Source organism: Lissotriton vulgaris, chromosome 5 (genome assembly GCF_964263255.1).
Source record: "Lissotriton vulgaris chromosome 5, aLisVul1.2, whole genome shotgun sequence".
Lineage (NCBI taxonomy): Eukaryota > Metazoa > Chordata > Amphibia > Caudata > Salamandridae > Lissotriton > Lissotriton vulgaris.
Window position 1 is genome coordinate 92276969 of NC_141693.1, and position 13864 is coordinate 92290832.

The window sequence follows — 13864 nt, forward strand, 5'->3', positions numbered from 1 at the left end:
GCCGTCTTCAGCCCGGCTTGCTTGAATCCAGTGGCAAAGTGAGCAAGGGACTCACGTCTGAGCATACCCTGCCACACTTATGGCGGCCAAAAGCGGTACAAAAGGGGGTGGTGATGGACCGAGCATCTGAATCAATCAAACACTCACACCCAGTCAAAAGATCTGGGTTTAATCCATCACCGTTCTTTAGCCCACTCTGCCACCCCAGTTCAGACATGGCTATATGCAAATCAGTCTGACCCTTTGCCTCATGGGAACAGTCCAGACCAGACACTTTCTTAGACACACCTGATTTTACCATTTGTCTTCAGTGGCATTGCAACATTCTGTATTATATTCTTCACAATTATTCCTTTATTCCTGCTTGCTAAAACACAGCATTCGAGTCTTCAGACCGGTAGGGGTGAGTAGTTCGCTTCCCACTCTCTGTATAGTATAAATGCACACTAACATTACTTACACAGGTATGCTACAGCGGCCAGTATCCTACAGCCCCTACAGCACATCACTTTACAGCAATCAGCTCAGGGCTTAGGCTCACGGTTTCATCCCTAGTCTTTAGGCCGTTAGGAGTGAGTACTTTGCTTCCCACTCTCGGTATAGTCTAAACGCATTCTAACACCACCTGTGCAGCTATGCTACAGCGGCCAGTATGCTACAGCGCCCAGAGCACATCAGTTTGTAGCACTCATCTCACGGTTTAGGCGCACGGTTTCATCCCCGAGTTTACCGGCACCTCACCTCAGCACCATCTCACTCTGGGCAAAACAGCACTTTCACACCGGTAGGAGTGAATACTTCTCTTCACACTCCCTGTATAGCACACCCTAACCACCCCAGAGAGCTCACAGCTCTTCTACCCTCCTCTTTCCTAATTTTTTTGCCCTTTTTTCCTCCTTACCCACTTCAATGGAATCACAAAATGGCTGCCAACACTTCCTAGTTGCAACCGTTCCCAGCCAATAACCAGGAGGCTCATGCTCGTAATGCCTCAGCCAATTAGATGGCACAATTCCCAAATATCGATATCTGTAAATTTTGATATTTCTCCAAAGCTACAGAATGGATTTACACCAAATAAACAAAAGCGTGCTTTCTAAACCAAGACCCTTCTCCCTGCCAAATGTGGGGTAATTCTGTTCACCCGTTCGACCTGTAGCCTTGTCTAAAGTTTCCTATGGAAATTGCATGGAGTAAACACGTTTTGGGACCCCCCTTTTTTCTCGCCCCCCCCCTTCCGAATCACCCACACACTTTTAACATAGGAGCTGATATGAACAAAGAATTCGTTTGGAAAATTTCATTTGGGTGAGTAGTTCTATGAGTGATCATAAGTAAAGAGGTCAAATGCACACCACATGTAATTGAAATCTTCATGAATGCTCCCAGGCAAGGTTTTAGGGTGCTACCCTGGTGCACGCTCTGTCCCAGGCACCCAAATGTAAATCATGAGTCAGCTAATGCCCATCTGATCAACAGTCCCAAAGTTCACACCATCAGAAATGTATGTATAAATATACACCATTTGAATGCAGTTATGCCCATTTATTCTTCTTGTTCCTCTTTTTTTATTTCAACCTTCTTCAAAGTTTACTTCAAACATCGGGATTTCAATATACATATGCTTGCGAATTGCCAATCCAGGCCTAATACAGCAGTACATCGAAATTCACACAAACGTTGAGCAATTACAGTGTTGTTAACCCAATGCATTTCGGGATCATACCTTCCTCAGGGGTCAAATGCATGCTGGTATTTGTGTGGTGTGATTTGTGGGTTAAGAGATTTTCAGAGATAGCGATAGAGTCAAAGTGTATGGTTTATACCTTTTCTTTTGATTTTATTTAACAAAATGTTTATTGGAAATGAAATTTGTTAAAACGCACAAAGCAAAAAATCTGAAATGCTCTTTTTATACTACAGTGACCCCTGAGGAAGGGTATGATCCCGAAATGCTTTGGAATCACAATGTTTGAAGTAAACTTTGAAGAAATTGAATGTAAAAAGAGGAACAAGAAGAATAAATGGAAATAGCTGGATTCTAATGGTGTATATTTATAGATATATTTCTGATGGTGTGCACCATGGGACTGTTGCGCATATGGGCATTAGCTGACTTATAGTTCTATGGTTGACTCACTCCGTGTGTGGGCACCTGTATGGCTATATGAGTGGATATGTCAATGTCTGTATTAGTGAGTAAGTGGGTCTATGAGTGGCAGTATGGGCGAGCGAGTGGTTGTGTTTGTAGATCAATTAATCAGTGAGTGGGTGTGTAAGTACTGGTATGGTTCTATGTATGGGTTTGTGAAAGGTTGTGTGGGAGTGGCAGTGGATGTATAAAAGATTCTATAGGGGTGTGAGTGGGTGCATCAGAGATGCTGTGGATGATATCATTGATGTCATCATTGATATCATTTGAGATGTCATCAGTGATATCACTGACCAAGTCATGAGTGACATAATATGGGAGGTCATAAGCAGTGCATTGTGGGGGCGCGTGTTATAGTTAGCTGATAATGGCTGAATTTCTCTGGTTTTGTACGAGTGAAATTTCAGCCTCACTGTAATTTCCCTGTAACCTTTATTTTTTTCCATGAATATCCAAGGTTTCTAAAATGCTAATTCGTAACTATACCGTCCTTAAAACCTATGGTTTTTTCAGTAAATTTCTAAGGTTTTTTAAAAGCTAATTCCTAACTATAATGTCCCTGTAACCTTTGTATTTTTTTCTGTGGATGGTGGATAAAGGGGGCTGGCCCTCTAACCAGCTCTCAGGAATTCCATTGCATAGGTTATACAGGAAGTACCAGAAGGGCTTCTTGGTCCCCAAGGTCCCTATGAGGTAAAGTGGCCTTCATCCCCTAATCAGTAGTGCCCCAGGAGGCATGTTTGCAGGGTGGTGGAGAAAGGGGAGCGCGTCCTACGAAGACCTCTTAGCAATCCCGCTGTGTGGGACTTAATGGAGAAAACAAGAGGGGTAGCTGGCCCCAAGGACGTCCTTGTGGGTCAACTACCCCTCCTGTTATCTCCAGTAAGTTCCACACAGAGGGACTGCTGAGTTCTGATATCAGGCCATGCTCTCCACCACCCGCTCCATCTTGCAAGGGCCATTCACTTCCTTTCATCCCAGAGTGCACTCAATCTTGCACTGTTTTGAGTCCGCGCGGCCTATCGCGTCCCTAGCCAGTCCCGTGGCAATTACCAGTTTCCGTAACCAATACCAGCAGCAGGTATGCAATATCACCAAGAGTGTGGGCTATGATAGAGAAGGCCACACAAGGGGCATGTGCAGGGGTAGCAGTTGCAGATTGAGAGGGGTGCGGTCACAAGAGTCAAGAGCGCAGGCACCAAAGAGTCTCACCAAAGCACCAGCATCCACGCCTCACCAGACTCAACAAAGTGACAATGGCTCCACCAGGCCCGCGAGGGCCCGCCACTTGTCAGTGTTTCGGGGGGAGGGGTCTGACCACTTCACCACAAGGGAGGGGCTACTGCCCTGCACAAGTATGGGGGCAGGGCCGTGGAGGATAGCCAGCAGCAGTACCATCAGTAGCAGCAGCCGCTCAAACGCTCCGTCCATCATCCCCTTTTGGTTCGTTTTGTTCGCCCTAAGTTGGCAGGGTATGCTCAGACGTGAGTCCCTTGCTCACTTGGCCACTGGATGATGAGGAATAGCCTGGCTGATGAGGATTATGAATCCGAAACCGGTCCCGGGAAACTTGTTTCCGGTCCAGGGAAGATATGGCTTGGCAGTTCAGGCTGGACTGTTCCCATGAGGCACAGGGTCAGACTGATTTGCATATGGCCATGTCTGAACTGGGGTGGCTGAGTGAGCTAAAGAATGGTGATGGATTAAACCCATATCAGTTGACTGGGGGTGAGTGTTTGATTTGCTCAAACGCTCCGTCCATCATCCCCTTTTGTTTAGCAGCAGCCGCTGGGCCAGGTAGCGTGGGCCGGCCCGCCTACCTCCGCGGCCTCACAGTGCCAATGTCAGACGTCTCTCCGGGTCCGAGATGGGCTGCCTCCTCCCCAGCAGCACTTCAGTGACATGGCCCCACCAATGCCCGGTGGCCAAAAGCGTGGTCTGGGACATAGCGTGGAGCCGGCAGCGGGACCTAGCGGGGGTCAGTAGCCCCGGCCTCAGGCTCACCCACAACCTCTGTTTATGTGAGGGTATACCCATCGCATGGCTCAAGCAGGATTTGGCATAGAATGCCCCCGGCAGCTCCTATCCAGCCAGGGTCAACAACGCTCCCAGACATCCCAAGTGCTCCTCACCTGGTTTGCGCCTGTGTTGAGTAAATATTATCCCTATAGATTAGAAATGGCATGTGGAGGTTCAGTGCCATGCAGCCATCTTGGTCGACGTCCTGTCCATGCCCCGCCCCTCTATGGGTTTAGTTGAAACACTGCCACTCAGCGGTATTTCACTCTAAAATGTCACCTGCTGCAAGCACATGAAGTCTCTGGGTGGAATACCAAAGAAAAACATGTGGAAATGAGCATGTGCTGAGTCAAATATCCGCATGTTATTCCCAAAAAACTGGAAATCCCTGGTCTCCCAGAACTATTAAATAATTGAGACCACTGGAAATGCTAAATGCAGGGGGTGGAAATGACGTGGACTTTACGGGCCACTTGTAAATGTTAAATGTTAAATGTTGTATACTTGTAAAGCCCACAGCTGCCCCAGCAAAGGGGCGTCCCGGCGCTGTATACCGCTGGGGAACCCATCCTGGCTTTCCCTGTGAGAGGGTCCCTCCTGGGCATCTCCAAGGCGAAGACAAGCATCCCCGGCGCTGATGGGGCCGTTAGTAGAGATTAAGCAAGCTATTGCCCAGAGTTGCTGAGTGGGACCCATGGTTGGAGTAGGCACCGAGGCGAGAATTATCGAGTCCGCTGACCATGGCCCAAGACCCTGCCGCGTCGGGAATCGAACCTTGGCTTCCGGGTCTGCCGCCTCTAACCAGTGAGCCACACCACTCCAAGGGGCCTTAGTGTTTGTGACTCTGTGGAGTTTAACGACAAGAAAGAGAAGTGTAGTATCCTGCTTTTTATAGCCACGTGTTTTTCATTTACCACTGTGATCTTGGGAGGTTCTTGTCGATAATATGCATCGTATAAGTAACATTTAGAAATTATAAAAAAATGATGCACTGCTAGTTCTATGAAAGAAAAATTGGTCTAAGCCAATCGAATTTACTTTTCTCACTCAAATTTTGACTGGCCAACCGAAATGTCAATAAAGTATTGTGCCGATTTATTTGAAAAATGTCAAAAACCACATTACACAGTTACACCACAAGTAAACATTTACACTTGTGATAGGAGTCTGTCCTGCCAGGTTTGGTCTAAACACTTGTAGCAGTTTTGCTGTGAGGTTGAGCAGTAATTCCTAAGGAATTCAGATGGAAAATACACGATTTGGGAGACTTCGATAACTTTAGGCACCCAACCTGCTCAAAATTGCATAGCGTCTACCTTAGGTGACCAAACACCTTTCTGTTTTCTTTTTGCAGAATAAGGCAAACACTATTACCACTAAAAGTGAACATCTTACATATGGAATTGCAACTCAAGCATAACTGCAAAATGGCTATCAATGACGTTTAATGTGGATTGTTACTTTAAAGAAATTATAAATATTGTTTTCATATGTCAGGAACAGTGAATGTAAGTGGATAAAGAAAATAGTTTTTTGAAAATGAATGTGTAAAACTGAATGTTTGATCTATGAATTATTTCATCACAAGGAAGACTCACTGCTTTTGTCTGTTGCTCTGCAGAAATGTCAGTAATGCGAACCTGTACTGGGCAGCCTTTGCTGCACTGTTAGGGTCCTTGAGTTGTGGATTTGCCTTGGGATACAGTTCTCCTGCCATCTCCGACCTGAGAGTGATCAGATTCAAAAGGTTAAAAATGAAACAACTGGATGCAGCTTGGTTTGGGGTAAGTGTTTAAAAAATGATGCAATAACTTCCAATGGTTGAATGCCTGAATGGCAATGGCGGCCGCCACAAATAATGGGTTGTGGGGCGGAAGGGGTTGTACGGGAGGGGATGCGTTCGCACAGGGCGGGTGTAGAAATGATGGTTTTTTTTTTACTTAAGTAAACAAAGAAAGAGAGGTTAAGGTCAGTGTCGGTGTGTGAGGGCTTTCTTCTCTACCCAAATAGGGTGTGAGTTCCACTAGTTGTTTCGCTCCATCTACGTGGCTTTTTGGATACCTTAACCTCTCTTTCTTTGTTTACTTGTATAAAACTGGGGATCAAGAGAGTGTTCCTGAATTTCCCTATCTCTCCCATTGTTATTTTGTTTTTTTTTACTTACCTTTAGCTGCCGGCCACCTCCAGCGTCACGTTTGTTGCCTCTCCTCTTGCTAGGTCCCAGAAGCTCCTGGGACAGACTCCAATCCAATCCCTGCACTGTAGGGGAGCGTGGGGATTGGTCTTAGCGGGCTGAAAAGATACCCTGCACAGACCAGGAGGTCTGTGGGTGTTTCTTCTGCCCAGCTGCTCAATGCAGCTAGGCTGGAGAAAACCGAAGTGCGCATGTGTGTTTTGGTCGGCCTAAGACAGCCAAGCACACATGAGCACTTAGGGTTGTGGAGTTCATGTACCCCTCCTCCTCCCCCTCCCATGCCTCGTCCCACAAGGGGAGCTTAATTTGCTATTTTTTGTAGTCTGTATACTGAGGAAAGGAAAAGATATATTCTTCAATTTGTACGTACCCTCAAATTTAAACAATGTCGTCCTGCTCTTTACTTTTTACAGTTGTTACCTGATCCATTCACTTTTTATTTTCTGGCCTCATTTCTATAGTGTGCCACAAAAACATGTAAGCATTTGCTGTAATTCTAAATATTTTGACACTAATACATATGAATTGTATACTTTTTTAGTCATGTTTTATTTAAGTATGTCATTTTAACTGGATTATTTTAAGGAATTGTGCATAAGTATACTTTTTAAAGTTATTAGTCAGGCACCTATTACCCAGATGGCAAAAATTAAATGATATGCTGACAACATTATTGACCTTCGATAAGGAAGTGCAGGGTGCAGGAGAAAATTTCAAATCTTCTACACATTTCTCGTTTTAGAGGTGTACTATGTTAGTAAGTATTAGAATGAAGACATTCTCAGCAACTACCTAAAAGAAAATTTGTTGCTAGAATTCTGTGTGTGTGCGCACCCCGGACCAAAACTTTAGTTGGTGTTTTTTTGTACTAAAGATGTTGGAGAATGACGATTCTCAGACTAACATGACAAGAGAATCAGGATTTCATTAAAGACGCAGAGGCTTACATTACGCATACTCTTTTATTATGCCACAACTGTCAGCAGCCCTTTAAAGAATCGTCATACTAAATAACAATCCAGAACTGAAATACTTTAAACATCAAAAGTCTCTAACATGGAACTCACTCCCACTTTAAAATGCGAACCTGCGATGATAAACACTTCTTCTTCTCCATCCGACTTATCCATGACTCTTGTCTCTTACACCTGTGCATTCAAATTCTATTTACTCATATTTTTGCATATTCATATCCTTTTTTTCTTAAACTTAATGATAACATTATTTCCCCATTTCTAAAACATATAACTTCTAATATTTACTATTTTATTTCTTATTTTTTCTTCACTTTTTAACAAATGTAATACAAAATCACCTAGGGAGTGCCGGTTTGGGGGGGGGGGGGGATGTTAGCCCCCGTGTCTTTAAGGAAATCCTGATTCTCTTGTCATGCTAATCCGAGGATCGTCATTTCATTGCAAGACCAGAGGCTAACATTATGCTTGTTGAAAGCCCTTCAACATAACATCCGACATGTGTTCAATCGGTCTAAAGTAGTGCCTTGCAAAAGTACCCATGTTAGACCAATCTGCTGCCTTCATAATCCTTTCCAAACTTACACCAGACTAGCAAGCCTTACTTGCCATAGCACCCCTAAATGAAGGTGCTTTAAATCTCTCCACATTCACTGCACCCTACTTCATTGCAAACTTCACCTATCTTGAAATTGTTGCCGTACTTACTGCTCCAAAGGATTTAATGAAAGAAATTAATAACTGATGCACATCATGACCTCTCTTCTCCTGCATCCTGCATTCATACTCCCTCAAACACTCTACAATACAAACAATCTTAAAACCTTGGATAAAAATCAAACTTGTCATAGTTTTTGTTCTCTTCCATATTTCAGAAAATACACCTTCTGGACCAAATACTCTATTACTTACCTCCAGACACTTGACATCTGATACCCTCTTGCATGATATTATACACAAAAAAGTTGCTAACTTAACTGTAATATTCTTATTAGACAAATATTTGTTTGCCGGACAGTCCATAAAAAGGTTTAAAACCAAATTATCATCCCATAAAACATTATACCTAGCTTTTGGAGGTCTCTTTATTCTGCATACTTTTCATAATCCTACAAACCAAAGCATTACATCCGACTTTCTTGTCACCAACCATAGAATGACCCACAGAAATTACAGATCTATAACAGTGTAATGTTCTGTACCTTAAAACTTTCCCAAAATTCTCTACCAAAAATTCACCACTTCTACCACAGGCACTTACATGGGATTCAAATTCCTCTCCATGCACTAACTCGCCCAAAATTTCCAAACTGGAGTCCAAGAGTCCTGGAGTAATTCTGCAGCCCATTGTGAAAGGCCTCTGAATGCTCCAGGACACCTGACACTTTCCAAACAAGAAGGTTCGAAACACCCGCCAAAACAAGAGGATGCTCTTCTCCTACTTCTGTGGCCGACAAACCTTCCCTTGCCGAAATCATCAAAGGTATTTTGCATGCTAATTCCAACACTCCTGGAAACCACGCTTGGGACACCCAGAAAGGTGTGATTAGAACCAATTGGCATCTCTCTTTCCTCACCTTCAGAAGAACCCTCTGTATCATTACAAATAGAGGAAAAGCATACCCCTTCATATCTGCCAAACTCTGTTGAAAAGCATCTATCACTTTCGCCCCTGGATCTGGAAACCAACTGAAGTACCTTTCCACTTGACATGACAACCTTTTTGCAAATAGATCGATTTCTGTTGGTCAAAACTACTTGTCTATCTTGGCAAAGTAAAGTCGAATCAGCATCCAATCACTGTTATCTTTTACATGCCTTGAGTTCCAGTATGTCACTACATTCATGCTCCCTGGAAGATTCTCTGCTCTCAATGCAATCTTGTGTTCTAGACAAAAACTCAAAAACTTCTTTGCAATATCGGAAAGATCCTTTGACCTGCAACCTCCCAGCCTGTTTATGTGACAAACTGCAGAAATATTGTCCATCCTTAATAACACAGTCCATCCCTGAACATCCTTCTTGAAACTCCTCAAAGCGAATATTCCTGCTTTTAATTCTAAGCAATGTATGTGCATCTTCCTTTCCAAATCTGACCAACAGTCACCTGTCTCTTTCATCCAAACATGCTCCCCACCCAGAACCACTGGCATCTGTCCCTAAAACAAAATCTGGAGCACAAACAAAACTCGTCCTTCCATTTCACGCATCCAAATTGTGTAATCACCAGCCTAACTCTTCCTTCGCTTCCAAATCCAATTTCACTTGATCTCCATACCAGAAACCTCCTCTCAATACTTCTGCCTTCACTCTATGCAATGCTTGTATGAGTGGGTAGAAGAAATGAGGTCCACAACGAAAGGTGTTTTTGTGGTTTTTATTTTGTACACACATCTGAATGGCGTTGCCAGGGTTCATCTTATGAATAATGCTTCTTATCCACAGTGTTTCCCTCTTCCCAATCGTCTGGATGGTCCGGCGTTCTGCAGGGACTACCTTCATGCTTCAGGTTTCCCTAAAATAAAACAAAAGAGCGTTGGGTGAAAAAAAGGCTATGCCTTTTTACCATCACCAAAGAGGAAAAGGAGTGAGGAGGCACCCAGTGCGTTTCTACGGGGTAAGACGTGTACGTGAGGGGAGAGGGTGGTCGGGATTATTCAGAGCTGTATTGAATTAATTCGGCTTTTCACCGCCGACCTTCTCCTAAAGCCCACCCCACCCCGCAAACCATGCATGCACCTGTGAGAGCCACGCTCCTTCTGAAGCGTGGCTGGATGATGGGTGTGTATGTTGGCCTCCTGCCTCTCCTGACACTTCGGGGATCCCTCGCTGGGCTGTCAGTATGGAAACTGGAGCGTCTTGTTCCTTGGCTTCTCGTCTCGGGCTCTACTTTTGACGTTTTCGTTCTTCCGGCATCTGTCCCTTTCCTTCCTCTCATCCCATGCTTCGTCCTGAATTGGATTAGGGCTGATGATGCAGGGCCATGGGCGGGGTCTTCCAGAAGCTGCTCCCAGTTATAGGGACTGCTCGCAGTCCTGGGAGGGTTTTTGTTCCCATGATCCAAACCAGTCCGGGGACTCCTCAGTCTGTGAAGAAGAAAGGAGAGGATCCTGGTTTCCATACACATGCCACCAATCATCCCTTGCCGGCGAGGGAGGCCTCGTGACAGCTCAATAATGTAAAGGTCTTGGAAACATCGCTTGTATTTAAGATGAAAACAAACCCAAACCTCTTGCGAGATCCCTTAGGGACAAAGTTTCTTTCCGTAACACTCGAATAACCTCTAGCTTTGTTATACTCACCTTTTTTTCTGGTAACTTCAAAACTTCCCCAACTGAATCTAGCTTGAAACCCAAAAACTCCATACTTTGTGACACAATCAACACTGACTTCTCCTTGTTTATTAAAAAACCTAACTTCTCTAAAAGATTACATATTTCCTGCAACTAAATCCACAATACCTGTGCATCCCGACACATAATCAACATATCGTACAAATAAGCAATCAACCGGAATCCTCTCTCCCTTAAAAAGGCTACAACTATTCTCATCACCTTCGTAAAACACCACGGTGCAGATGAAAGGCCAAAAAGTAGGCATAAAAACTGGAATAATCTTCCTCTCCACCGGAACTGCAAATAACCCTGACTCTCTTCCTTCCTTGTAATTGTAACACACGCATCCGTCAAATCTAATTTTACCATCCAATCTCCCTTCTGCAAAATGTCTTGCAGATTGGATGGATTCCCACCATCTTGAAATGTCTGTAAATCAAATTTTGGTTTAACCCTTTCAAATGTATCACTGGTCTCCACCCCTTGTCCTTTTTTTCCACCAGAAAGAAAGTGCTTACATACCTTCTCATTTTTCTTCTACCATACAGATGGCACCTTTCTACAACATTGCATCTATTTCTTTGTCTGCTAAACTCAATTTTTCAAGTCATGAATTTAACTCTTTTGGTTCTATAGTTTGCCCTGGTATCTTTACAAATTCTATTTTGAACCCTTGAACTGTATTGAGAACGCATTGATCTCTCTTAATTCTTGTCCAATCGTTCTGAAATAAGCGTAAATGTCCTCCTACTCTTTCTTGGGAAGAACCAAAAGAAATCTCCATACTCACCTCTTGAACCTGCAGCTGTTTGTCCTCTGTTTGTCCTCTTCCTCGATTTCCACTCCAACCAAACCACATTGCAGGAAAAAACCAGAGGAGCCTTGGAAACTTCTTCCTGTTCCCCTGTGCAAGACATTGTACTGCGATCTCTGGAAACCGCGGGCAACATAAGAGACCCATCTGGTGGCCCTTCCAAAAACCCTCCAAACACCTTTCTCATGTTGTATTGCGCCTTATCTAAAGCCGTATAAGTGGCTACATGCTTCCCTAATTCTTTCACTATACCTTCCCCAATAAGTAAACCTTTTGCCTCATTACTCGTTTCTTTCTCTGCCATCTCAGCCAAATTTGGGGTAAATTTTCAATCAAATTGGTTTCCTTCTCTCTGTCAATAAACCTGTATTGGCATTCCCTAGAAACACCATGGCCCTTTGGCTCCAGCCTCTTAGTATGTCCACATCCACCTGCTCAACATTCAAGTGAGCCTCCTCTGCCATGTCCATAATTTTTGCCAGAGGACCTAGTACATCTAATAACTTATTCTGGCATTGCTTTAATGACCGCTCTAGACCCATGCGAGGATCTCTACCCAACTTGTACAATAAGTAATTAAATAAGGGTTCAGATTAGGCGAATAACAAACCTTACTCTTAATTTGAGGTCTTGAACACTTAGATTTTAAAATGTTCCTGACCTCCTTTTCAAGCGGTTTCCTAATCAATTTCTTAATGAATTTACTGATATGGTCCAAAGGCCACCAAACCGTACTCCTAGGATGCCGCAGCTCAAAAGCGTTGAACATTTAAACCCCTAAAGGACCTTGCCATGATGTTGCCTAAATTATCTTTCAAGTCTTCATTCAAATCGTCATCTTGATCCATATCAAAAATATACTCACCATAAAATTTTCCTGGACCCTCTACCACTGTGTTTTCTTCCTCCATCAGATCATCCTCATCAGACTGATATTGCGTGTCGCCAAGGAATCCTTTTCTCTTTGTGCCACCATAGACACCATTCATAGTGATGGAGTTAAATCCATCCTTTCTTCTCTTGTCCAAATTACTTGTTCTCTTTTGCTTCTTTGCTCCTCTTTCTACCTCCTCATCAGAACATGAGAAGAGGTCCTCTTCCGATCTATCACCTTTCCTCTTTTTATCTAAAACAATTTCTTCAACTTCCCTCATGGAAGACTTCGCCTCATTCTGTTTTAACCCCCTAAGACTTTCCTCGCTAACTCTCCCTTCCTCTACCTGTGATTGAACAACATTCTCATTGGTATTCATTTTTTTCTCAAAATACTCCCTAATCTCTAAATACTAAAATCAGATTAAATACTCCTATACTAGATTTGCTCTAATACCCACTCGTCTATACACTGACCAGTAAAGAGTTCAGTTAACCGATTGTCTCTTGCATAATTGGTTGCTTAGCAACACTGTCTTATCTGTGCCAGCATAAGAATCCACTATATAATGTCCAATCTAAGATGGCTACCATGATCTCGTGAGATCACGTGTAGTCAATCAGAGCTTGCCTCCTCGTATGTGCATACATTTTATCCTCTCCTGTTTTTTTTTAAATTCAAACTTACACAAGCAATGTGCATGAGATGGAAATTAATACAGACCACGCACGCGTGAAGAGAACGCGATGCAAGTCTTGGCCTCACACTCCCTTCTCCTCCCGCAAATGCCAAGAAATACATTACGAGTTAGGAACCCGCACAGGCCTGCTTACGTCACGCTCCTCCTTGCGCTTAATTAACAGTAAGAGATTCCCTCGAATCCTAGCGGAATTAACTAAAATACCATGAACTACAAATTACACAAACATTCTTTATATACATTAAACCATATAGATTCTAATTGAAACATATATTATACATTTAAAATCTATTTAGCTAATAATAACAATTAAACTTATAACTCAAATCAAATAAAAGTACACTTCTACACACAAACAACCTGCTTCTAAAAATTAGAAGCATTCTTTCAAACACAAAACCTCTCCTGCCAAAATACCTTACATAGCATATGAAAGTTATTAACAAAGGCTACTTATCTGTTCAGGAGCAGCATTTAAAAGAGGGAGAGAGTTCCATGGTAGAGACTTTTGATTATTGCCAGTTCTGGATTGATATTTAGTATGAAGATTCTTTAAAGGGCTGCTGACAGGAGTGGCATAATAAAAGAGTATGCATAATGTTACCCTCCGGTCTTGTAATGAAATTATATGATATAATTGCAAGAATAAATCTGCAACTATTCCAGGGTAGGAACAGGCCAAGCACAAGTTTGTCTGTGCTCAAAAACCAGTGTGCATTTGCACAAGCTTCCCAGGGCATTCCCGTCTTGAAATGCCAAATTGCCACAATACAAAAAGATTACCACAGATATAATACACCTT

At 43.1% G+C, this 13864-nt stretch overlaps 1 protein-coding gene across 1 annotated transcript in view; it reads left to right on the plus strand.

Moving 5' to 3' along the window:
• Positions 1-13864, plus strand: part of LOC147710284 (solute carrier family 2, facilitated glucose transporter member 8-like) — a 171881-nt gene that overhangs the window by 13852 nt on the left and 144165 nt on the right. The window contains exon 2 of the mRNA XM_086919341.1: positions 5793-5955. Coding sequence (XP_086775467.1) covers positions 5793-5955 — 163 coding nt within the window. The remainder of the gene's footprint in view (positions 1-5792; positions 5956-13864) is intronic.